General features: G+C 40.4%; 2 protein-coding genes across 2 annotated transcripts in view; both read right to left on the bottom strand.

The window, feature by feature from the left end:
- Window positions 1-3,663: 3,663 nt before the first annotated feature.
- On the bottom strand, window positions 3,664-12,833 carry rab18a (RAB18A, member RAS oncogene family). The gene is made up of 7 exons (XM_053342661.1): window positions 12,646-12,833; window positions 9,986-10,041; window positions 7,575-7,636; window positions 7,198-7,270; window positions 6,552-6,670; window positions 5,264-5,330; window positions 3,664-4,505 (listed from the first exon to the last, which is right to left on the bottom strand). Exons 1-7 carry the CDS (start codon window positions 12,711-12,713, stop codon window positions 4,336-4,338), a joined length of 615 nt encoding a protein of 204 aa, XP_053198636.1. The 5' UTR covers window positions 12,714-12,833; the 3' UTR covers window positions 3,664-4,335.
- Window positions 12,834-15,819: 2,986 nt separating this feature from the next.
- The window catches only part of LOC128382657 (integrin beta-1-like), a 30,021-nt gene continuing 20,292 nt past the window's right edge, over window positions 15,820-25,548 (bottom strand). The window contains exons 6-16 of the mRNA XM_053342655.1: window positions 25,294-25,532; window positions 24,793-24,948; window positions 24,599-24,694; window positions 23,745-23,834; window positions 23,367-23,507; window positions 22,058-22,251; window positions 21,671-21,909; window positions 21,360-21,582; window positions 19,625-19,860; window positions 19,256-19,422; window positions 15,820-17,054 (exon numbers count right to left, since the gene is read on the bottom strand). Coding sequence (XP_053198630.1) covers window positions 16,989-17,054; window positions 19,256-19,422; window positions 19,625-19,860; window positions 21,360-21,582; window positions 21,671-21,909; window positions 22,058-22,251; window positions 23,367-23,507; window positions 23,745-23,834; window positions 24,599-24,694; window positions 24,793-24,948; window positions 25,294-25,532 — 1,847 coding nt within the window. The 3' untranslated portion in view covers window positions 15,820-16,988. The remainder of the gene's footprint in view (window positions 17,055-19,255; window positions 19,423-19,624; window positions 19,861-21,359; window positions 21,583-21,670; window positions 21,910-22,057; window positions 22,252-23,366; window positions 23,508-23,744; window positions 23,835-24,598; window positions 24,695-24,792; window positions 24,949-25,293; window positions 25,533-25,548) is intronic.

The following is a 25,548-nucleotide window of genomic DNA, read 5'->3' as shown; positions in this document are numbered from 1 at the left end:
TTCTGTCCACAATCTCTGCAAAGGTGAAGAAGACAAGAGAAAGTCTACTTAACCTTAGTGTCACCCAGTCCCATCACATTGTCATGATCACAGAGTATGAAGAAGTTCCTCATGGCGAACATACATTAGGTCCAATTCAGGTGGTCGAAGCAGAAGATGATCTTTCCAATCATCCTCTCACTGTCTCCTGTTCTCTTACAGTATAAACCAGCATGGCAAAACAATTACCTGATAGAAAATCAGCAATGAGCATGACAAAATGAGTGACGCCTGGGAACCCAACACCTTATGAAACGATGCCCGACGTCTCGTAACATTTTTACACATGACAGCATGACTGCTCTCCTGAGGGGCTCGTCTGAGCGCTAATCCATACGGACCGCCGCTGTGGCAGGCAGAGGAGGAGCAGGGAGACAAGACTGTGTTAATGAGAGCCAGATCTGCTTTGTTAGCTTAGCGGCTGGCTGCACGCTCAGACACAGACAGCAGGACAGAAAGCAGTCCGTCAAGCTGTCCCTGCACAACTGCTCTCGGGCTTCTGAGGCAACAAGGTGGGGCAGGACAAAAGGAGTTCTGGGAGTTTGGCATATTACTAAACCTGGGTGTGCTATTAGTACTCCCTCCCATCTCCAACAGAGCTTTACCCACTTGCAGTTTTTCGTTGTCAGTGTGCAGCCAAAAGAAGTCCATGGCCCAGAAACCATACTCAGTCAGTTGTTCCAAACCTTGTGACCATCTAAATTGTAACACTGTCTGTTTTTGAACCACTGCAGTGGTTGCATGTGTCTTTGGGGTATGACGAGGTCGACCAAAGAGTGATTTTCCCTGTCTCATTACATTCTGTTTTTATTTTATTTTTAAGTTTTCAGGGGCAATTTTTGACCTCCTTCAATAGTTGAATAAAGAGAGATGACAGGAAATGAGAGGAGAGATGGGGAAAGATATCTAAGTAAAGTTTTAAATGTTTGCAGAGGTAAAATTCACCGGTAATTTATTTAAGTGTAAAGAAAATTACAATATTAGAAGAATGACATGAATGAGCATGTACATTTTTTCCAAACTTAGCCTAGTAACCTTGCACCCCCCTGGGCCTCTGACCCCTCATATGTTCATGGTAGACATTCCACCATTGACATTGCAGAAAGAATCGAAACAATTTTGATAAGTAATCAATAAAGTATGTACTTTTTAAGCTACAACAGCAACTACTACTAGCTCCAGATTGTCAAATGTGAGTCAGATGTAGTTTTGGGCTGTTGGTTAGACAAAACAAGCAAGTTAATATCCACATAATTGTATTGGCAAATAGGCATTTTCATTATTTTCTGAGTTAATGAGGGGAAAGAAAGTTTGATAAGTGAAACAGTTTGGTTGAAGCCATTATTTAACTCTCTACTACATACTGTTCTCCTAAGGCAACAGCTATCTATGAATACATTTATGGTGACACAGTGTAATATCTGACATGTTTCTGATTAATACAATACAAATCTGAAATTTACACTTAATTAATGTTGCATTTTGTGATAGGAACACCTTTTTTGTGTTGATTAGAGACAAAAAAAAAGGTAAGGTTGAAAATAGGTGCTTGAATCTCAATCTGTGTCCTAATGTAATTTCTGATGCATGAGTGTGTTGCTTGTTTTCACCTAAAACTTCTACAGAGATCTGACTTTTTTTGGTGTTTTTGCACTAATATTACACACTGTGGTCCTAGTCATGCAGTAGAAGGTTAAAGAGCCCATTCTTGATTAGGATAAATACTTCTGACATTTACAGTGTACCTAATAAGAAACTGTATTCAATTTTAAAAGGGCAGTGAAGGGGGATTTTTAGGAAGGCTACTGCACTATTTCTCATGATGTGGCAATTAACTTTGTGAATTATTCTAAAAAAATATAGAACCTGTCATCTCGGCCCCTTGAGTAGCTGATATTTTTCCAGTTCAGGCATGAGGAAACAGCAGCACTACAGCTCAGCACATTGTTGGACCACATGAAGGCATTATTATGCTGTATGCCTCCGTTGTTGTTTGACTGAGACATATTTCCAGACGGCTGCCTGGACTGTGGCAGGAGATGAGGGATACGCTACAAGGGAAGAGTCTTCGCTCTCGCTGCCAGCCCCAACCCTTTCATAATCGCCCAGGAATTATACACATCCCAGTTAAAGCACTGGTAGAGTGAGTTATGGCTGCAGTGGTGTTTCCTGACAAGTCTGCCAAAAAGATGATTTAGATAGATCACACGTCTGGGGTCTGAGGGTTCCTCGGACACTGTTTAAACACCAGTCTTTATCCTGAGGACAGAGGAATGTGAAGGGTGCTGAGTGAAAAACCCCTCACCTAACAGTGACATTTCCAACACGGAAACCATGACAACAATGTTATTGGGCATCTCTGCTGTAGACTTGGACATTGAAACCATTACTAGAAATTACTCATTATTATTCAAAGTAGCTCTTCAAGTAACAGATGTCAGCAGCTCCACAACATTAACAACGACACATTCACTTAAAAAAGAATTTTATTTAGTTTAATACATAGGGCGGTTTGTAGTGAAATATGTATACATTCAGCTTTACAATTCATACAGGAATTATCCCACCAAATTCCTAAAATACACACAATTTACAAAGTATACAATTTCCAACATATTTCTGAACACAAAAAAAGACAGCGATACCAGTTTAATAAGTAAAAGCATTCTTTCTTTTTGTTCTATTATACCATTCGATTCAAATGGTAAACCTGTAATGCAATGCTTTATTTTCAGCTAAATATAAGTTAAGGTGTTTACAGCAAATAGCCTCTCGAGGTCATTCACTAGACAAACAAACAAAAAGAATGGCACGCAGAGTTTCCCATGCAATAATAATTAAAAATTAAAAAAAATAGTTAAAAAAAAAATCCCATCTGTCATAACACATGGTGGCATCCATGTCGTTTTTTCTTCATCTCGAGATCGTACTACATCTCCCAAAACGTACGCCAGCACTCAAATACTACAAACATGGTCAGAGATCGGGGGGTACAGTACATTTATAGCTGTTTCTCAGATACAAACACAGAGATAGGAGTACTGTGAAATCCATTAGCAATGTGGAGCACAGAGACTTTTCTTTGATTTTCCAAAATTTTAGTGGAAACACCCATATGACTCACTGCCCTGTTTAATATTGAACACTTTCCCTTTGTCTCTGTCCAGTCAAAGGGATCTATATGAAAGACTGCAGCAGTACTAGTGATATTACTGATATTATCTGTCTGAGTGAGGGGGTGCCAGTAGGTCGCACTCCATTAAAGCAACTCATTACAAAAAAGGCGTGCAATTTTAAGAGGCTCCCTCTTCTTCAGCACCCAGTGGAAAGCTCACTGGTGCCAATCTCTTTGATTTACGCACTCTTCAAAAAACACACTGAAGGTTTGAAGTTGGAGTCAATAAAAGTAGTAAAACGTCATTCCAAACACTTGGTAACTCTATTATAGTCTCAACAAAACGAGGCAGTTGTGTGGACAACAGAGACACATAATCCAAGCCTTTATAACTGAGAGTGGTGGGAAGGAATAGAGGATGGCTTGGCTTGATAAGCTTCTCCATAAGCAGCATACAGTTCATAGGTGCTGTGCTAAGAGGGTTGGGGAAAGGAAGGAAGGAGAAGAAGGAGGAGGGGGAGCGGGGGGGGGGGGGGGGGGCAGGATCAAGCGCATGACAGAGCGGAGGAAAGACAAACACTGGAGAAAAGTCAGCCCTGCAAATGATACAGATGTGCTCCCTAAGGCAAGGTGCTCCGAGGACACAAAATAAAAGCATGCTGGAGACAAGAAAGAAACCTTGGTCAAAACTGTTTCCATTCTCATTATCATACTTCACAGATTTAGCCATATGCCTGACAAACTTTGGTTGACACTATTGGACTTCACTGCCTTGTTAAAATTAAATTGCAGAGTATAAACTGAGAAATGGTTATTACTTTGACCAAGGTCCCAAAACTGCACAAAACTGTAACTCAAAAACAAAACAAAGAGAGAGAAAGTTGCTCAAATGTCATTAAGAGGAAGGCTGAGCTGCTATGGCGTTTTAGCACAGCATTGTTGTTTTTTTAAGTTTTTTTTTTACAAAGTGTGCAAAAAGTAGTGTCTGTGTGAACACAGGTACAGAGTGGGGACGGTCGACCCTTACAGCTCAGCGGAGGGGACACAGCAAAGCCTCCACTGCCTTCATGTCTGAGGAGGGAGGCTGTTCTTTCAAGTGAGTGTGTATGCTTGTATTTAAGTGTGTGTGTGTGTGTGTGTGTGTGTGTGTTTGATCGTGTGTGTATGTGTGTGTGCGTCGTCTAGATCAGAGAGCAGTAGCCGCCGCAGCTTCCGGTTCCCGCGTCTTCGTCGGAGAGCTGCACTCCTCGTCCGTGGTTCTCGCTCTGCCATAATCCTGGAGTCTGGATGATTTTCTCCACCAGCTCCTCGAACGCACACTGAACCCCGTCCCTGGTCTTAGCGCTCGCCTCTGAGAGGACAGAGTTAGGAGGAGTAGAAGTAGAGAGGAGAGGAATGAAAGAACGGTGACACAAGGTGAAATAGAATAAAGCAGGTCAGAAAAATAAGAGAGAAAAAAAAGAAAAATGATGTGCAGAAAGAAGAAGGTGACAAGAGAGAAGGGACCAAAAAAAAAAAAAAAAGGGAGGAGAAAGGAAGATGAGACACAGCTACAACAACTGTTAATGTCTGCACCTTGATGTCATCATCTGTTGGGCTCCCAGACTGGAGCGGCAAGTGGTGGAAAATGTCTCAACAATAACTGTCAAGTCCAGACACTAATAGTAGACCTTCAGAGGTTATTAGGGGATATAGGCAATACCCGCTCCACAACTTGATCCAGTAACATTATAATAATCATAGGATGAAGAAATAAATCTCATTTAGAAAGCCAAATCAGAGTTTATAATATCTGGAACTGCCTTGGAAATGTTTCCATTTCAACAAACATTTTTCAGGATTAGATGGAGATAAAAACTGGGTGGTTGACTTAAAGCGCGAATCAATTCAACTGCTACTTTAGTATAGATCTTTGTTGAAAAATAAAAAGTACAGGGGAAAAACAAGAGCACATGGAAGATGATATATGAAGCCTGTTTTATAAATAGTACTATGCAAGCATTCCTCAGCAAGTATGAGAGTTATTTCAAAGGCTGTTTCCCCTGTGTAGTAGTCTGCTGTAACTCATGCCCAGCAGGTCTTTGAGAGTGGGGAATCCTCCTGACTTACCTATAAAAAGCATGGAATGTTTTCTTGCAAACTTCAGTCCTTCGGCCCGGTCTAGTTCGTGGTTTTCCTAAAACAAAAGGAGAGGTAATGGCTTATTGGAGGTCTGCCGGGCGGAGCTGTCAGCTACTGTGGTCGTCACAGGGCGGAGAGGAAAAGTGATTTTCACAGACAAAGAACAGGACACAATAAATTCATAATGCTCTACTTAGTGGACATTTTTTTAAGTAGGGATTGGAATCATAGATGATCTGACGATACTATCACAATATTTTCCCCACAAAACGACATATCACAACAAAGGCGATTCTGTGATACACAATATATCGCAAAGAAATATATCACAATATCTGTAACTGATAATGTGCAGTGTTTATTAACAGTACATTAGTATCGCAGAGACAGACAGGTGATGCAGTGCTAATAACCAAAAGATTTATTCCTTTTCTGTGACAGTAAAAACACCCACCCCGCCGATTCCAAACTTCTATATAATGATTTAACAAGCTATTCTGGGCTGAAGGGTGATGACAGTAGGCTAAACGTTAACATGATGAACAGCTTTCTTTTTTGTTGTCACCTAGAATTGCCATCCATCTGACCATCACCAGTCTGCTGAGAGCGTCCATAATAAAAGTCAAAGTAGCTGAATCAATTCTGAGCTTGCAGTATCGATAACGTAGAAATATCACGATATGTTGTAATATTGTGATTTTGCCTTTATTTGACAGTGGGTGGCATAGAGGCTGACAGGAAACAGGGTGAGTGAGAGGGGAATACCAAGGTGCTCCCATATTGTGATTTTTTTTTTTCAATGATTGAATTCCATTTTTTTTCTCCCACCCCTATTTTTATCCACACTGACTCATTCTGGTATCCTGGTAAAGGATGCCCTGCCAAACATTATGAAAGTGGGTCTGTCATGGTCATTTAGTTGAGTAATTTGTCAACTGGCTGTGAGTTGACTTTTTTCAAACATACTTATTTCTGGAGACTTATTTTCCTGTTCTGTGGGTGTTTTTGGGAAAGTTAAATACACATCAAGATATAGAAAACTGTTTTAATGTAAGATATTTTTATTCAATTCAACCTTAAATGATTGCCGGATGACTAGTAATGTTTTTGGTCATAAGAACTTAAGCCAAGGCCACAAACACTGCACTTTATATATTAAGTTGTACCATGTGCTTGACGACCTGAAAATAATAATACATTTTAATGTGTTGCTAATCTCTAACCAAGACCTTGTTTTACCTGAGTGGCAAACATTTCATACCACAAACACACTAACCTTATCAATTTTGTTTCCCACAAGCATTTTCACGAGGTCGTTCCTTGTACAGTATGTCTCCAGTTCATTCAGCCAGTTGTCGAGCTTGGTGAAGGTTTCTCGCCGTGTGACATCATACACTGCGTAAACCAAATGAATAAGACATGCTCGGCATCAAAGACGAAAAAAAAAAAGCAATATCAAGTAACAACACATGAAAACAAAGGGACTGAAGTCTTCTGACAGAATCACACTGGACACTCATAATCCCAGTGCTACAGCAAGGCGCCTTCTGTTTCTATATATCATTAGAGTGGTCAAAAAGCATGGGCTGCAGAGGAAGTCTGTTTAAGAGTTTTAACTTAGTTCCTGTGTGTGTGCGCATATGCATACTGTACATGCATGTCCATATGAGGAGTCTGACTTAAGGGTATAAACTAACTTCCAGAAAGAAAGAGAGAGAGACAGAGAGAGGCCAGCGTATGTGCGTGTGTGTGGGTCACAGGATGAAAAGCCATCACTCTCTTTACAACCAGGGGCCTGACTCTGAAGTGGAGAGGGCACACACACACACACACACACACACACACACACACACACACACACACGTACATACAGACATGGACACAGGTGCTTGAGCAATGATGGCAGCAACAGCTTGGCTTACCGAGGATGACTCCCTGGGCGCCGCGGTAGTAACTAGGCGTCAGAGTTCGGAAGCGCTCCTGTCCTGCAGTGTCCTGCAAAACAAAAACGGGCTCAGCACTATTTAGACACACTCAAGAGGGAAAAAAAACAACTAGTGGCTCAAACTGGAAAAAACAGGGCAGACTGACATAAACAACAAGAGCAACTCTTCTGTTTCTCAAGGCGTGTTTAGACAGAAATGATGTTACGTTAGCACCATCTTCTGGCCACTAGAGAGAACTGCAAGACTGTACTCACAGCAGGTTTGATCCCCTTCGACTGACAGACAAGAGCCACATGTTGCATTTATATGAGTGTTACTGAAGTATTGTGATCATTGTGGAGTCTGTTACTTACCCATATTGCAAGCTTTGCCTTGTTACCGTCCACCGTAATGGTCTTCACCTTGAAGTCAACACCTAGACAATGAAAAAGTAGTCGATCACTCCAGCTGTCGTGATTACCTCATCCTGCTGCAGTCGCAATATGATGATTCCTACAGGTTTCACCAATTACTGCCAAGAATATTATATCATGGTGACAGACTATAATTATTGATGATGAATTGTCAAAACATACATACCACACAATGTCCCTGAACTTATGCTAACCCCAGCTATCCAGACATTGGCATCATGCCCATCCTATGTCCTGTATTTAAATTATGGTGTAATTGTGTATTCATATCCACCACTAAAAAGGATGGTTTAAGGCCTTAAACTGAAACCAATACAGGTCTTTATGAAGAAAAAAAAAACACTAAATCCAGCACCTGTGAAATGGCTCAGAAAGCCATTATTCACCCCTAAAAGTCCCAAAAGAGCAGACATTTACATCAAAATAACAATACTGTCCCCCTTCACCTTTAACAAGTAAATCTCCTCTATTGCTTTTGAGCAGTGTCTGGTTGTGACTGGATGACATATCTGCCTTCACCGACAGATTTACCAGGGAAATGTACACTTGTGATGGGCTTGTTTTTACATCTGGGACTGAGGTGGAAGAGTTCAGCTCAGAGCCAAAACGGAGGAGAAGAAAAAAGGGGGACGTGAAGACAGACGAGACAGGCTGAGGATAGATGACACACGCTGTGTGTGCCACGCATGCACGCTTCTGCACACAAATATACAGCCTGTTCGCACAAGTCGATCGGAACGGCTTAAGCTCTTTCCTCGAGTCCGGTGGGGGTTGCTTGGATACGGTTGCCAGATGCACGCGGGGAGATGAGTTTACACTAAACATTTCCCTGGACCTGGACCGGTCCCTCCTGTTTTAATTTACTAAAAAATTTCTGACGTTTCCCAGAGAACATGCAGTGTCTGTTTGTAATATCCCCAACACAACAAATGCCACTACTGCTGGAAGTCAAGGCTGGGTTGATCTCTGATGATAGAAATATGCTGTGAACACCACAACACGCTAGAGTTGCTGTGTTGTCTCCTCTTTACCTTTTAAAATGACTATTCCAACTATATTTACTGGCAGCTAAATTCATCAATAAAAAGTGATGACAGTGATTACTGTTATGTAACTACGTTTAGATCAATATTCTATAGGCTAATGTGATAATGTACAATAAACTATAAGCTCAGTAAACTGCTTCAGGTGGTGAGAATGATGATATTCTGATTGATAAAGACTGACAATAGATTCAAAGTGATTTTAATTGAATCTGAAGGGATTTTGGTTAATAAATGAGCCTCTACTCAAATGAAGACATCTGTTTGGCAAAAGAAATCCCAGCTGGCCAAAGCAAAACAGTAGCGATCCACGCTTTGACCTTGAAAAAAAAAAAAAAAAGAGAAGTGTTTTTAAGGCTCCGACCTTTCTTGGAATCTGTTCTTTTTCGGTTGTTTTTAACAAAAGGCAGCATTGTGAGCTACTAGCTTCTTCATGAGATAGAAAATACATGTGGGCTCATAAACAGGATTGATGAATTTTGAGTTGTTAAACGAACGTAAACCTCTTAGGGTAGTAACAGCACCAAGGACGCCTCCGAATATAGATGGTGTGTGTCCTTGATCTAATATAAATTTACAGATGTGCCTGAATTGGAAGAGAGACCCCCCCCTCCCTCCCTCCCTCCCTTATAAAATTCACCATTTCGGTCCGCTTTCAGATGATTTTCACACTCCTCGTTGAGTTTATAATAAATCAAATAGCTCTGCTGCTGTGAGGTTTGTGGCTGTGTGGTATCGCGGTGAGTTTTACTTCAAGCTTGTGAAAGTGCCTCAAAGCTCCTGTCAGATATCTGTGCGCTGACCTCGATTTGACTTTGATTTCACTATTTTAAAAAAACTTTTAATTTTCTGTTTTGAATTATTTGCAAGAAACACCGGGGTGTGCAATAGACACAACCAAGCCAGCGTGGTGATTGAGCCAATTCTGATGCTGGAGCAGATAACTAGCGGTTGTATCATTGTGTGGATTTTGTTGTTCGGCATCTGCCAGCAGCCTCAAATACAGACTACACACTAGGAATTCAATTCAAAACAGTATCTTGTATCAGTTTTATGAATGTGATAGTGATTGTTGTTTATTTTCATTTACATATGTGTGTATCACTATTAATCCAATGACATGAGAAGAGAGTGAGACATGTCACTCTTAATTATTCCAATATAATGTTTGTATTAACCTGTGGTTCCGAGTGCTTGTTCAATATTATTTTCACTACCAGTAAAGTTTAAAGATGACTCTACTGATGAATGAACAGCACATGTTGTACACTCAGCCTTTATTTTTTTGAGCTCCCATGTGTTACTCACCTATTGTTGCTGATTGTTCTGGGTCAAAGGTGTCATCTGTGAATCTTAAGAGGAGGCTGTTGACAGGAAGAAGGATATAATGAGATTGAGACACATGAATCACTAACACACTCAGCAGAACAGCTTTTTTCCCCTCCAGCTATTTGATTCTACTTAAAGTGCTTTTTGGTGTGGGATCAGGTTTCCGTTTATCTTGCTGACGTAACCTAACCAATGACAGCAGACTTCATCTAATACTGTATCTCTATCTCTTTCTATTGATCCCTTTGTCCTCCACATGCATCGCTGGCACATTGTTTGATTGTGGTCAGGAGGGGCCAAGGTTCATTACTTAACTATGACTAATCAAGTGCAAATGCCTTAATCACGATGCTGATGATGTGGATAAGCTCACCGCTTTTCCTTGACCAAAAGTGCAACTCTCTTATTTTTCCTCATGGGCCATTAGAAGGGATGCTGGAGCAATGACTGTTTATTGTTTGAGGTCCATGCAGCTGATGAGCTGCGTTCAGAGACGGCCAAGTTACAAATGTATTCAGTGTAGGTCATTTGTCCAGGTAAAATGAAACCTGTGTATTCCTCGCCAGGCAGATTTTTTTGATGAGTTGAGGGCCTCTACAGATTGCGGGGAAACAAATTAAATATCTGTACGCGATTCCAAAGAAAAAAGAGGCTAATCGGTGCACTCGATGATAGCACGACTGGCTCGAGATGATTCAAACGGTGACATTTGAAACTAATCATAGTCTGAACTAGTTTATTGTATTAAGCAAAAGCCTATTTAATAATAATACAAAATTGCTTTCTGGAAACGCCACTCCTTGGCCTCGGTGGTGCACAAGCAGGAAGCGTATAGTGCAGCTGGCCACAAACGCGTCTGTTTTCTGGAAATATGGAAATATGAGCAAACCCAGGTCTATGTTATGATGTTGGCATGAACTCAATCTGTGTTTGGTCCGTGCGGACCTGCAATCACAGTAAGCAAACGACCAGCACTGCCAGAAAAAAAGCAAGTCTGCCCATCAGCTGAAACAGGCACGCACCCAAGATCTAAATTACAGCAGTGTGTCATAATCAATAAATTGTCTAAATAAGCATAATGCCAAAAAAATTGAATAAAACAACACTGAGATTAAAAGTTAAACATGTAGCGCTGACATAAGCTGATGTAAAGAGCGTGAATTAGTGTAAACATCTGAGATTGTTTACAACCTTCTGGGCTGAAGATCAGCTGATCTTAAATGTAGGATAACCACATATCTACTTTACACTACATTCAATATCTTGCTGACCATGCTGAAGAGCCCAGTCTTGTGATTACTACACAAAAAGGCCTTTTACCCTTTCATGGTTCATGTTACGGCTTGTTACTTTGAGAACCTGGGGCTTGATCATCAGCCTGCATTGAAAGATGATTATTTTGGCCAGACAGTTCTTTTATAAAAGGCTCACCGCAACGCTTTGGGGCAGCTCATTATCTATGTACCGTGCTACAGCTCTGGAAGACACGCTGTACTCGGTGCCATTTGAAATGTGATGGTTGATGGCTCAGGCCAGCGATCAGGATTCTTTCATGCAGTCTGGACCACAATCGAAAAACTGACCAAGCTCATTGTTGGCAGTTGCCAGACTAAAGACTGCCAGACTAATCTTGGTAAAAAAAACGTTATACTGGGCCTTTAATTATTAGGTGCATTAGTGGTTACTAACAAGCACCTCTGATTACCATATAATGGCAACTGTAGGGGACGGGACTTTGATTGATTGACTGATGTCTTCAATCAATCTATTTGCGTTTGAACCACCTGATCTTGAAACGTTATGGTCCATGATTAGAAAGTGGTGGTTAGGATTGTTTTTGTTTTTTTAACTACTCATCACATCTTCACATAACGCTATGCAATGCGATCCAATACAACAGCCCTTCCATAAATCCTACTCTTTTTAAAGTTTATGCATTTTCAGTTTTTGATGACATTGTCAGGAAGGTGATAATTCTACTTTATGTTTATTATTGAGGTCATTGTGGGTGATGGTGGTGTATTATGGTGTATTATATTGAATAGTGTTTCTACTATTTTGTCCACTCCATTAACATACATGAGGGGGGCAACATAAGAAAAAACAGTCATTATAATGCACTTCAGTACGCCACCACCACTTAGTACTACCTCAGTAATAAACATAAAGTAGAATTATCACTTTTTTTGACAATGTTAACAAAAACTGAAAATGTATAAACTTCAAGACAGCAGCATTTATGAAAGAGTTGTTGTATTGGATTGAATTAAACTGCACAGATGTATCTAATGAAGTGTCCAGTGAGTGTAATAGTCTTAAATAACTGTCCACGCCATGAAGTCTGGGCAGCAGACTGGACTCGGGATTGCAACATCTTCAAGCAACAAAGATGATGTCACACACACAGCTAATGTAAGCTAGCTGAGGTTAGCCAGACAGCTAGCACATTTCAACCTTTACATTAGGTTATGTAAGACAGACAACGCGACCTGTTTTCTAATAACGAAGAGGAGCACCACACCTTTGTTATTTTAAAAAGCTGGTGTAGCTTTTAAACGCAGCAATGAGCGGTTAGCTGCTAGGTTAACAGTTAGCAGTAAGCCACGACATCATTTTTCTTCACGATAACTTTAGCTTACCTGGACTTTCCAACACCGCTTTCTCCTATTATCAATATTTTCAACGTCGTTAATGTATCATCTTCCATTTTCCTCCTTCACAATGAGATGTCTCACTCTTTAGATAAATGGAACACACTGTTTTAAAACGACGTGTCTGGAGAACTTGCGCTCTTGTTTACAGCTACAGCAGAGATAGTTTGACAGCGTTTTTTTCTGGTGAGACGTCTCACTCCAACCATATCCGGTATGACGTTTTCTCCAACCATATCCGGTTTGACTATTTGGCACATCCGGTTGGAATTTGTACTCGAATATCTAATTAGTTTATCTTGTGATTACATAAGAAAACACACAGAAAGACACAAATATAACAATAACATAAGAGAAATAATCTGTATATTCATAAAATGATTTCCACATTATTGATATATGTGGTGTGATGACCACTTTTGTTTCCCTGCTCTGACTGGCTGCTCTGTTTTGTCTTTTCTCCTCCTTCCAGGTAGTACTCAAGCAGAGCCCAGTTCACCTGGGCTGGGGGCTGGGGACTGGGCCACCTTTTAACATCAGCTGGCCTGCTCAGTCTCTCTCTCTCTACCAGCAGCAGGACCCTTTTTCTTTGTTTGCTTCATTTGTTTGATTTTTAGCACACAAGATATTCCCGCATCCATGCACTTCCAGACACCACTGATTCTACAGATTTAGCACATAGCTTTGATTAATTTATGTAAATAAGTTACTTTAATAAATTACTTTGGTTTTGTTTAATTTAAATGTGTGTTTTCCTCAGTTTGTCTGAACTTTGAGCCAGTACATGACAAAATGGGGGCTCGCCCATTCAGTAAGACCTTGTAGTTATTTGAATATGGAGGAGTTTTTGGAGCAATGCACTAAGGACCAGCTCTTGAAAATTGCTGAGCACTTTAAGATTTTAAGAAATTCCTGACTAAAAACCTGAAAGTCACTATAAAGACTATGAAATGTAAATTGCTAGATGATGGTATATTGTTCGTGGGATGGGTTTGATTCCTTTATTTGCCCCACTCCACAAGGTGAACCTGAACTGTGGTTTAGTTTCTGGTGATGTAAACATTGCACTTCAGCGTGAACTTCCACTTGAAGGGGTAGATATTATCCTTGGTAATGATTTAGCTGGTAGTCATGTATGGCCAGATGACACAATTGGGGATATTTCTGAGCAACCTCATAGCTTGTCATCTTCACAGTGTTCTGTGGTTGAGCCAGGGAGGGTCCCAGCCTGTGCTGTCTCTCGGGCTAGGAGCAGGTAAAGCCCTGACCTCTCCTAGGAAACAGAGCCTGAAGTTCCCCCTCCTCGATTTTTTTGGACAAGTCTCATGTTGAGGACTTAAAAAATGCTTTCAGTACACCTACCCTGACAATTGCTCCTTTTGTGTCCACTTCTAGTGGTCAGTCAGCCAATGTATCAGGTTGTTGCCTTGTTACCTGTGGTGGGATCCCTATTTCAAGCTCAGGCTTCTGGTCAGTTTACTATGAGACAGCAGGTTTCTGACTGTGACTATTTGATTTCTCTGGCCAAATGTGCGCCCAGAGTTTGTCATGTTAACCTGTTGACCCCTTATTTTGTGTGTTGACCTTCAACATCTGACACAGGACCTGTGTCCTGTTCAAATCCTGTTCTATGCTTTGGTGTGGTGTCCGGTCATACCTCTTTTGTTTGGGGGGGCAATTGGGGCGGAGGTGTCACCTGATTGCGTGTTGCAGGGCAGGTTAAACTAATCTGAGGCAGATTTTGCTTACTTTTGACCATTTCGGATGACTCATTTTTCCAGTCTTTACTTTTTCCTTAGTGTTGTCCCTTCAGTTTCCCTTTTTAAAAATGCTCATCAGGTATCAGGCTGCAGGGAATTGAGATGGGCAACAGTTTAGTGAGTTGTCTTGAGTGTGTACATTAGTAGCCCAACTGGCTCAGTGTTTCTGTAATTCACATATATACTGATATTCATTCATCCAGTTTAAAGGAATGATTGGTTTGTTGCTTATTAAAGTATGTTATATGATTGAACATTTTATAGGGTTGTATGTGTGTGTGTATAACAATTGTAGTTTGTAGTACAGAAATCCTTGGTGGGGGAATGTGATGACCACTTTTGTTTCCCTCTTCTCCCTGGCTGGTCTGTTTTCTTTTCTCCTCCTTCCAGGAAGTACTTAAGAAGAGCCAAGGTCATCAGGCTGGAGCAGTTCACCTGGGATGGGGACTGGGCCTTTTTTTTTTAAATCAGCCGGCCTGCTCAGTCTGTCTCTCTCTACCAGCAGCAGAACCCTTTTTCTTTGTTTGCTTCATTTGGTTGATTTCTAGCACACAACATATTCCTGCATCCATGCACTTCCAATTCTACAGATTTATTGTGTATATATATACAGCGTATATATGTTTGTATATAGTGTGTGTATATGTACAGCGTATATATAGTGTGTGTATATATACACCGCGTATATGTGTATATATAGTGTGTGTATATTTATATACAGCGTGTATGTGTATATATAGTGTATGTGTACATATAGGGTATATGTATGTGTATATATAGTGTGTATATATATGTAGTGTGTATATGTGTATATATAGCTCCCTGGAGCTGCAGGTAAATGTAGGGGCTGTAGTAAAGCTATTGCCTTACTTAGATGTAGGCTAATCAGTTGTGATTTTATGAGTCATCCACACATTGATCTCATCAAGGTAAGGTTATAGCCTTACTTAGATGTAGGGGCTGTAGTATAGCCAATCACAACAAGTGATTAGCCTACATCTAAGTAAGGCTATAACCTTACTTAGATATAGACTAATCAGTTGTATAGCCTTACTATAGCCCCTACACATTGATCTCATCAAGGTAAGGTTATAGCCTTACTTACATGTAGGGGCTGTAGTAAGGCTGTAGCCTTACTTAGATGTTGAATAATCAGTTGTTGTGATTTTATGAGTCATCCACACATTGATCTCATTAAGGTAAGGCACTTACTTAGATGTAGGGGCTTTAACAGTGTATATATGTTTTTATGTATAAAACAATAACTTAAAATTGTTCACAGTGGGTTTATGTCTCAGTGAAGTCACAGAGTGAAACACACAGGTTTTGTACTTTATTTAATAAATAACTCATAACAGCATCAGGAGAGATCATGGTATTGAAACAAAAGGCACTTTGAAAACAATACTGTAAAGGCTTGAGTGTGATAGTTCATAGGCATTTGGGTGCAAATACATTTCGGAGGTGATTCATCTGACGTCTGAACAAACTGAAATACTCTTGTTTGAGTCTTACGTTCTGAAAAAAAAAGTAACACACAAAACATCTCATATGGCCTCTCCCAAATGAGATCACTGAACAAGCTGACAGAAAAACATCATGACATATTTTTGGCGCGCTTGACAAGACACAGGAAAGGACCTGAGAATGAGTAATAAAGTCACTGTAGTTAGAAAAAACAGCATGTCATTAGTTAATTGCAACTTGTATCATAACAAATCTTTTGATTGTTCAACATCGCTGTAATTTCATAATTTCAACAAGTGGTATACAGTCCCTTTGTGATAGTATATCAACCATACAAATGACAGTTGATATTAATCTTCATCTCATGTATTAAATCCTTCAAGTTAAAACAACAGTACTCAATAAGAGTGCAATAAAACCTTCAACGTTGGATGTTTCTAAGCTGCAGTTCAAAACTACATTTACAACTAGTCACCACTGCATGATCTATTGTGATTCTACACAATTGTCCAATCTGAGTTGAATGCTTAATATTATTCCTATTGCAGCTGCTTTCTATATATACACATACACTTTGACGTAATGTGCTGCTACGACTGACGATTTACATATTAGACTCAGGTCCTATTTGGAACACACAAACACACAGGAAGTCAGTGCACAGAGAGAAACAGAGGAGAGGAAACAAGAAGCTGAAGGACAAAAAACAGAAAGTGTCTGAGGAAGAGACAGAAGCTGAAGAATTCTTGGACATATTAAATATCCATGTTGTCCACTTTATGTTGTTTAAAAAAAGCTAAATCCTCTGCCCATACCAGTCCTGTGGCAGGAATACAAACTCCTTCAACTTCTGCAAATATGCAACTTAAAAAGTATATACACATATTGTATACTGTACATCTAAAATACAACAAAAAGCATATAAATCATATGTGTTAGTAAAAATACAGATGCAGTGGCAGAATGGTACATTATAGTGACAAAGCGACAAGAGGAAACGACATAAATTCCACCTCGAGTTCCCCTTCAGAACCAAAACCTACGGTAAACACTGCAGTCGTCAAACACTTGATAGCAGAGTTCGTTGGGAAAAAAACGGCGCCATCATTTGCCTTCGTATTTGGGATTGACCACAGTTGTGACGGCACTTTTGTAGATGGGATTTTCACCCTAGAGAGAAAAGATTGAAGTTGGAGTTGTGTTATTATTACTCAATGAAGCAATATAGAAGAGTTTATGTTATGTTCAAATCACACTGTAAAAACTGGGTTACCTTTACACACCTTTACCCACAAGAATACAATATTTAACAGTGAATGTGTTATATACGTGTTATCATTTACTGTATACGTCATCAATTTAGATCACACTCCGTCACAACATGCTTTCACAATAACATAAAAATATCAGGGGGTACAATATACAAATGAGGCCTCACATTTCATTAAATACTAGCATACATACTTACCATGAAAGAGTGTTTGTATTTGTTGCCTGGAGACAATTTTGAACGTTTTTTATAACCTACAGCTCTTTGTTTATCACAGCACACTCATGCAGTTGTTCCCTAACTATAAAAGCTATATTACTCTTAGTATGAGCCCACTTTTCCACCTAAGTTTTCTTTGAGGTTTTTAAAAAAAAATGGTGAAAGAGGTAGAAAGCCAAACTGAGTGAAAGCAGGAGGTGCATAATCATAGACAGATCATGCAGGAAAATCAAGTGGAAAGGAAAAGAAATACAAACTTAAAGGACAGTAGCTTTTTGTCCATAGCTCGGGTTCTGGAACTGATTGATAGGACTCTTGTATATGGGGTTTTCTTGCTACAGGTAGAGAATGAGGACAGAATAGAGTTCAACAGAAGAGGGAAAAAGGTAACAGTAACAAAGCAGCACAGAAAAAAAAGAATAATAAGGCAGTGGGAGTGATGATAGGAAGATAATATGAGAAACACAGGATGAGAGAGAAGAAATGAAAACGTAAAAGATGTCCATAACACTGCAGGGTTAACATTAAATAAAGGTATGTTCAGCCATTTTCACTGGTATTGTTTACATTAACTCTAAAGTTCTGCTGTTGGTTGAAAAAGATCCTGACCTGCATTAGCTTGTTTATGCCGAGAACCTGCATGAATATGAGTATACCTGATACTGTATCATACAAAATACTGTAAAAAAAATATTAAAGAAAACCATTAATGTAAAGCAGTGATGCAGCTTATATTTCTATTAAGCTATTCTGCTGTCTGACACACTGAAATGTCTGCTCTTATTTCAGTGGAAGTTCATTGTAAGTCTTCACTGTGCAGCTGTGAAGGGGCGGGGGGTGGGATTGGAGAGTGGGTGCTACACTTGTGTAAAAACACAAACTGCCATTAAGGTTGGGGACACAGTTATTTACCTTTAATTCTTCTGCAGTCTCCACTCAGGATGAGCACAGTGAGGAATGGAGGACACTACTCACTTAGCCAATGTGACATGAATAACCTCTTAGCTGCTAATGTGAAGTGTGGCAATATTGAGGTCAAAGGTCATGTTCATGTATCATACGATAAGTCCATATGTAGACATGATGATGTTGATAATTATGTTATTGTGCGATAAGTCTATAATTATTGTGATAGACCTACAATTTACTAATTATTATTTAGTAAATGCTGTGGACCATGATCTTGTTGGAAAATCCAGGTTGGTCCAGTTTGACTAACAGTCTCTAATTTATCTAAAATTACAGGGATGTGGAGCCATAGGCTGCCCTGCCCATGGTAATCAGAAAGACCCCAACATACAGAGCTGCCTCAGTGCAGATCAGGGACATATGTTTCATCAAACCCACATATACTGTAGGTATGACATGATCCTGCCACTAGGTGGAGGCAGATCACAGCGCATGAAGTTCTGCTGAAACCCAGTCTTCTGTCATATTGATGTTGGCTGATGAATCTGCAGAGGGGAGGATCTGTGGCCACTCCCCGGAAAAAGTTCTGGCTATGCTCAGAGTGCATAACATTCCCAAAAAAGTACACACAGCCTCTGACATTTTTCCTTTTATTTTGAGCGCCACTCAAAAGCAACACATCGGATCCGTGTCTGCAGCTGCGAGACTGTTGGAGAATGTGAGCGAGGTACTTCGCGATGATATCAACAGGTCTGAAAATCTCATCTGTTGCCCAGAACAACAACTGATCTTCGCAAATTAATTCCGTAACAGCGACTGGCTTTGCGGAGCGGCCAAACAACACCTGTTTTCCACATTTAAGTTACTCTACAACTAGGGGTGGTTTGGGGGGGGATTCAAACATCTGCCAAATATCGAAAAAATATTATCCTGCTCATATTTCACAGGAGCCGGTATGCTTCCAGACACTCACCGTATCCCATTTGGCGTTCATCTTCTCCTTCTCAAACTTGGCGAACTCTCTCCTGTCGTGGATGATCATCAGCAGTTTCCAGATGAGCAGCAGGGCTAAGCCGATGAGGACGATGCCGGCGACCACCCCCGCCACGATGGGGATGATGTCAGGGCCGGCGGGGCAGTCTGAAACACAGCGGGGTTCAGTGGAGTGCTTAGGCAGCTTGAAATAACAGTGTAAAAATAACATAGCATGGCAAAAACATACTGTCACACGGCTATATGTGAATAAACTATTTTTGCATTCCAGTCACCACCAGCACCCCTGTAATTAACTTCTTCTGTAACAAAAACCTTCCACACCCTGCCTCGTGTTAGCCCAGCTTACCCAGAGTGTCCACCACATGGACCTCCTTCTCCGTGTTGTTGTTGACGGCGTAGGTGTAGTAGAACCAGCAGTCATTGGCGTCTCTCTCCTTGCAGTGCATCACAGGGTAGGAGGCGTCATTGGGTTGAGGCAGCTTGTCCCTGTCCTTCACTTTAATCAGGTTGAAGTCGCTGCAGTCGCGTTCGCACGTGTCCTTCTTCTCGCCCGTGCCGAAGGCCCGACACTGGACGCACTCTCTGGAGGGGACAGAGGGTTTCTGTTAGTGATGAGCACTTGGGTCAAGGCTGCAATAGTACCTTGTACCACCATTTGTACTGGGAAACCTTACAACTCCATATTTTGCTTTGGACATACTAGGTTTCCAACAGTGACCATAATTATCAACATGAAGAGAATGGGTCAAGTCTTGTGTTGTATTTCTGTGGAGCCTGACAAAGGAAAGAGAAAAAAAAGAATGTGCTTTTTTTTTTTTAAATCCCATCATTGAGGGCCTTTTTCTGATCAAGGGCCCCTGGGATTGTGCGTATGGTAGATCCGGCCCATGAGTGAGGTCGGTTTCGCCAAATAAAAAATGTTTATCTTCAGTTGTGTGTAATCATGCAGAGAGTTTTGGCTTTATTTGTCCAGGATTTTGGGATATCTGCCCCCACTCCGTTACAAGAGAGGTGAATGAAATGACATATGTGCTATTCAAAGCACTGAAAAAAAGACATCAGTGTCCTTTTTACATGGGATAATCCACAGAACACTGTCATCAGCTTTCAAGAGGACAATATTTTTAGGAGAAAATAGTTCAGATGAATGAGGATTATGAGGACTGTGGATCATTCCTAAATGTCATTTTTCAATGATGACAGCATCGTGGACAAAATTCCATACGCCTCCATTTTACCTTAGATAGATATATTAAAACCTGGGCAAATAAAACCCAAACCATCTGCATGGCTGGAGACCAATGAAAGTAAGTGATAAAGTATATCTATATATATATATATATCTATATAATATATTTATACCCATATAGTGTTAATTTATATTACTATACAATATGGGCCTTCTTGGTCTCTTCTAGTATTGCACTTTTTAGAATTTCACTTTTTCTATACTGTCTAAAAATGTAGATATTTGTCCTGCCTTTGCATAGTTTCGTCCTATCAATACAATCAATGAAAGCATATTATTATTAGAGTATCATGAAGTTTTAAAGATCAGATTTTTTCCAAGTCTGTTTGAATGCAATACCTAGATGCCAGAACAGTACATTAAAGAGTAACTGAACGCTGTGGGAGATGAAGTCCACATTCTTTGTTTTGTGTGAAAACACATTCTTAACTTCAAGCCAAAGCTAAAATGACATTTTACCAGGTATCTTTGACCTGGCATCCATTTTCATCATTGCTGGTATTGTGACTCAGAAACAAATACATGTGAGACCACTGAGACTCAGCGAGGAAACAGTTCAGAGAAAGACAAATGAGGGAATTTTGTACTAACCAGACCTTAACTGGAAAATATGCACTTTAATTTGCCTAAAGTCGGATTCCTGCAAATTAGCTTCACATGAAGTTTGGAATGTATTTTTTTCAGGAAGAAAGGACTATGTGTTTTTAATCCTGCATTTCTTAGAGTCTAGTTGCTACAGCTACAGTAGCATGTGAGTATTGCATTAAGATAGACTTGAAATGTATAAGTACTTCTTCATGAACAGATGGACACATCTTCATGTTGGCCTTACTTGTGTTCGTCACACACTCCTGGACAGGTGGGGCAGGTTTCACAGGTGGGACCCTGGAATTTGGGGTCGGTGCACTTACAGGTGCCACACTCGCACTTCCCTCTACCGTTACAGATCTGCTTATTGCTTGCCAGACACGTGTTGGTATCCAGAGAGCAGTCACAGGCACTCCCGGTCCAATTGGGTTCACAGATACACACCCTGCACTCACAGCGTCCATGTCCTAAAGAAAACAGAAAGATGAGGAATCCTGTGGTTTTCTCTTTAACATCATTTTACATTCTTAGAGGAGAACTTCCTGTCATTCTTACCTCCACACAGCTTGTTTCCAGAGCGGTCACAGTTGAAGTTGTCACACTCGCAGTACTGCCCGCTGTACCTCTCCTCGGGGTTGTCTCTCTTCTTGCACTCACATGTGCCGCACACGCAGTCTCCGTTGTTGCTGCAGATGTCGGTGCCGTTGTCTTTGCGGCAGGTCCGGTCCATATCCTCTGTTGCCACGTCGTTGCTGCTGCACTCGCACTGTCTGCCTACACGTCCTTCATTACATCTGAGACAGAGGGACGGGAAGGAGGGACAGATGTGTGAGGTTGTGCTTTTAATCAATTTCTGTGCCTCATCACTACAAAAATAGAAATCCTAGTAAGACTTGGAATATGAATGTTTTTAAGTGTTTTTATACATGTTTGTGGACTTACTTGCAGGCTCCACATTCATAAGTCCCGTGGCCAAAGTGGCAGAGGTCACTGTTCTCGATGCCATCTTTGTGGCAATCACACTCGCAGATGAATTTGAGAGTAATCTCCACCTCCTCTGTGAATCCCAGAGGTTTTATCTTGATGGTCTCAGCCTTTGGACAGCCCTTAGATGTTACGCTGATGGTAAATGTGACCTAGCAGCAAAGGAAGAAAGGAGAAGAGGGAGCCAGAGAGTAAGTTTACCTTTTTTAAGTCTACAAGAGTTACAAAAAGAATCGATAGAGAAGTTTCCACACAGCATTAATGTCAAAACAAACTAGAATTAATGAGAGTTCATGGGAAGATCAACAAGAGAAGTGTTTTTGTTGCAATACACATTGCAAAAGTGATGGGTGGAGAATCTCCCGTAAAACACAGAGGGTATAATTTGCTATTTGTATCTAGTGATCTCCTCAGAGCTGTGGATTTTAATAACATGCTGGATGGTTTCTCCAAAAAAAACATGTTAGAAAGAAATATTTGTTTTAAGGTCAGCTCACTCTGTTACTGAGTCAGGGGCAAGTTTGATGATTGTTAAATCCTGTGTTGACGCAGTTCTGAGATTGAATCTTCGCACATTGCAGCCATCTAATATTGAGTGTACACAAATGTGAGACATCTGGTATTTATCTAGAGTCTGGTACATTGTGAAAGCACACAGTAAGAATTTAAATCACGCTAATGTTACTAATATTTAACAGGAGTGAGCTTTGATGCTCCTATTACTGCTTACTTATTTACCAATATCAGTTGATCACAGTCTATTTTTATATATTTTTGCTTGGTTTTATATAATAATCGATGTAATCTCAATGTGTGATGCAATAATATTCTGCTTGTATCTCACACACACAATTAACTCTAAAACTTTCTTTTTTGTAGTTCCAGCATTTCTACATGCTCTGAATATCCATGATATGCTGTCATGACATCATGGTAATGTATTTTCTGCCCCAAACCAGTGTGCACATCTTCAATTGTTTGTAAATAGGGCATCTACTGTTGTTAAAATATGCTATTTGTGATTTGACTTAAAAGTTATAAACTGTAAAATGCACAGTATAAATGATATCTGTATCACTAAGACTCTTCTTTTCTAAATACAGGATCCTATGGACACGGCTGTTAATTACTGTGAAACCGTTCAATCATTGCATGCAATACTTCTAACACATTTCATTTGACACTTCCAGCCTTTCAATGGCCAGAGGATGCCTTGTGTGATTGAAAAACCGACAGCCTTCATGAAGAGACATTTTCTAATTCTCACCTCATCTCCAATGGAGATATTGGAGCACTTGCGTCCACTTTCTCCCTCGCTAACCACCCCGTTCTTACAGCGGGAGGTGTAAGCTATGGTCACTCCGTCTGGAAGCTTGCTGTTCTCCAGAATGACCTCGGAGGAGAGAGACTGCCAAGAACCGAGAGATAACAACATGAATGTTATTTTCTACAGAGGAATGTCATCTGGTAGTTTTGTTTTGACAGTGTACAATACACAAAGGCTTAGGATGGGTATTAAATGAGAGGACGCGTTAGGGGGGAAAGTTTTTTAGGTGTTCTAACTCAGTCAGAATGCTTTAATGTGGCTCATGTGAGTAAATGATAATCAAATGCTTGACGTGAACAATCTCAACAGTATACTTACATTGTAGGCATCTATAATGAGGTTGATTACATTGCTTGAGTTGGCAGACAGGGTTCCCACTGCAGACTTTGGTATCAGATTTTTCAGCTCCTGAGGAGATAAGCGTTTAGAACAAAAGCATGTGTAAAAGTTCTGCTAATCTTGTGATCTCTGGAATCCCAGTGAGCAAAAACGTGGGATCAGGAATACTTTTCTATGCACTTTTAAAGACTGTTGTTCCAGCTGTAGCACACAAATGCATCACAGTAGAGTTACAAAGGCCCCCAAAAATAAACAGCGTTAACCATTTCATGCCAGATTTAGATAGACATAACACTGATTTCGACCCTGAAATTATTAGGGTGTTGATGCTCTAAAGCAAACTGAAGCTTCTGTGAGGTAATGAAAAAAACTTTGATCAAACTCAGATGGAGCTGATGGAAGTGGCCTGAAAAGCAACAGCATGGCAGAAGGAAATAATCAGAGCTTCAAGGGGACGCTGCCATTAACTTGCAGCAGATGTATTAACTCAGGTAGATTTATTTATTTTTTTTTTTACAAACTGGGCATCTTCCAAACACACACATTCAAGTGAAAGGGATTTAAAAAGATAAAGGAAAAAAGGAGATTAGGACTACAAGGATTCATTTTTATTACTGTTTAATCTGCTGATTATATTCTCAGTTAATCAATCCCCATAGGTAAAGATGACATACCGGTAATTCAATTCCAAAAGCTAAAGATATCCAGTTTACTATGTTAGAAAAGCAGCAGATTCTCACATTGGGAAACCAGTGAATATTTGGCGTTTTTGTTTAAAAATGATTAACTGATTAATTTCCTGTTTATTGGCTAATTGAGGAAAAAGAACTAACTTGGTAAACAGGCTGGAACTCCTCTGTGACTGCAAAGATGGTCTGAATGTTGTTGTCGCTCAGCTTCTGAACCAGGTGAGCAATGGAGGGATAGTCCTTCAAAATAAGACGGAGAAGAAAAATCAGATTGACACAGTAAAATCACATGACAAAAGATAATCCGGACTCTTTCTCCATCTAGAAACCTTTCTTACATAGTAGTGGCTCATGGTATACACGTTGTTCTCCAAGTGGCATTTTCCATCGTTGGGCAGTACGATTCCACCCAGCTTGCCATCTCCGGCAAAGTGGAAGCCGGCGTCAGTGGAGAACACCAGCAAGCGAGTCACATTCCTCCAACCGATCTGATCCTGAGAGATGAGAAAGAAATAATCCAGTTAGTAAAATAAATACCTGCTACCAGCTATAATTACGCTCCATAAAAACTAAAGGGGAATCTAAGCAGCTCAGAATGAGACACATCATCTTTTGATTATCCCTGCATCCAAAAAATTCCTTGTAAAACACCAAGGACTCATAAAATACCATTTCACACATCTCCACATAAACACATTTACTGGCGCTGCATCCCTCCGAGCAAGTGGCATAATTATGGGAAAATAACTTCAAATTGTGAACCTGAGCGTGATTATTTCCCCCAGGATCACCTAATAGCAACAGCTGTTTTTTGGGAGTTTTTTTTTTTTTTTGCTTACCCCACACACAGCCACTTGCATGATGGCATCGAAGCCCCCCTCAGGTGAATCCAGGTTTCCGGAGATGTGCTGCTGACCCACCAGGGTGTTGAACTTCTTGCCGTCGCTGGTCAGCTTCAGGACGTTCTTGTAGCTGAAGGGGCTGGTGCAGTTCTGGTCGCCGGTGCATGGGTTCAGCAGCTTGGCCGGGGTGGTGCTGATGTAAGGCATGACTGTCTTCTCCACAAAGGAACCAAAGCCTTTGGGAAAAAAAAA

This window comes from Scomber japonicus, chromosome 21, assembly GCF_027409825.1.
Source record: "Scomber japonicus isolate fScoJap1 chromosome 21, fScoJap1.pri, whole genome shotgun sequence".
Taxonomy (NCBI): Eukaryota; Metazoa; Chordata; class Actinopteri; order Scombriformes; family Scombridae; genus Scomber; species Scomber japonicus.
The sequence above is the reverse complement of the archived record's forward strand: the minus strand, read 5'-3'. Positions and strand labels throughout refer to the sequence as shown.

Coding starts and splice junctions, on each gene's coding strand:
- rab18a (XM_053342661.1), bottom strand. CDS start 12,713: ATGGAAGATGATACATTAACGACGTTGAAAATATTGATAATAGGAGAA. Junction 7,637..9,985: donor AGAACAATCAGCAACAATAG/GTGAGTAACACA, acceptor TTCATTGTCTAG/GTGTTGACTTCAAGGTGAAG. Junction 6,671..7,197: donor CGCCCAGGGAGTCATCCTCG/GTAAGCCAAGCT, acceptor TGGTTTACGCAG/TGTATGATGTCACACGGCGA.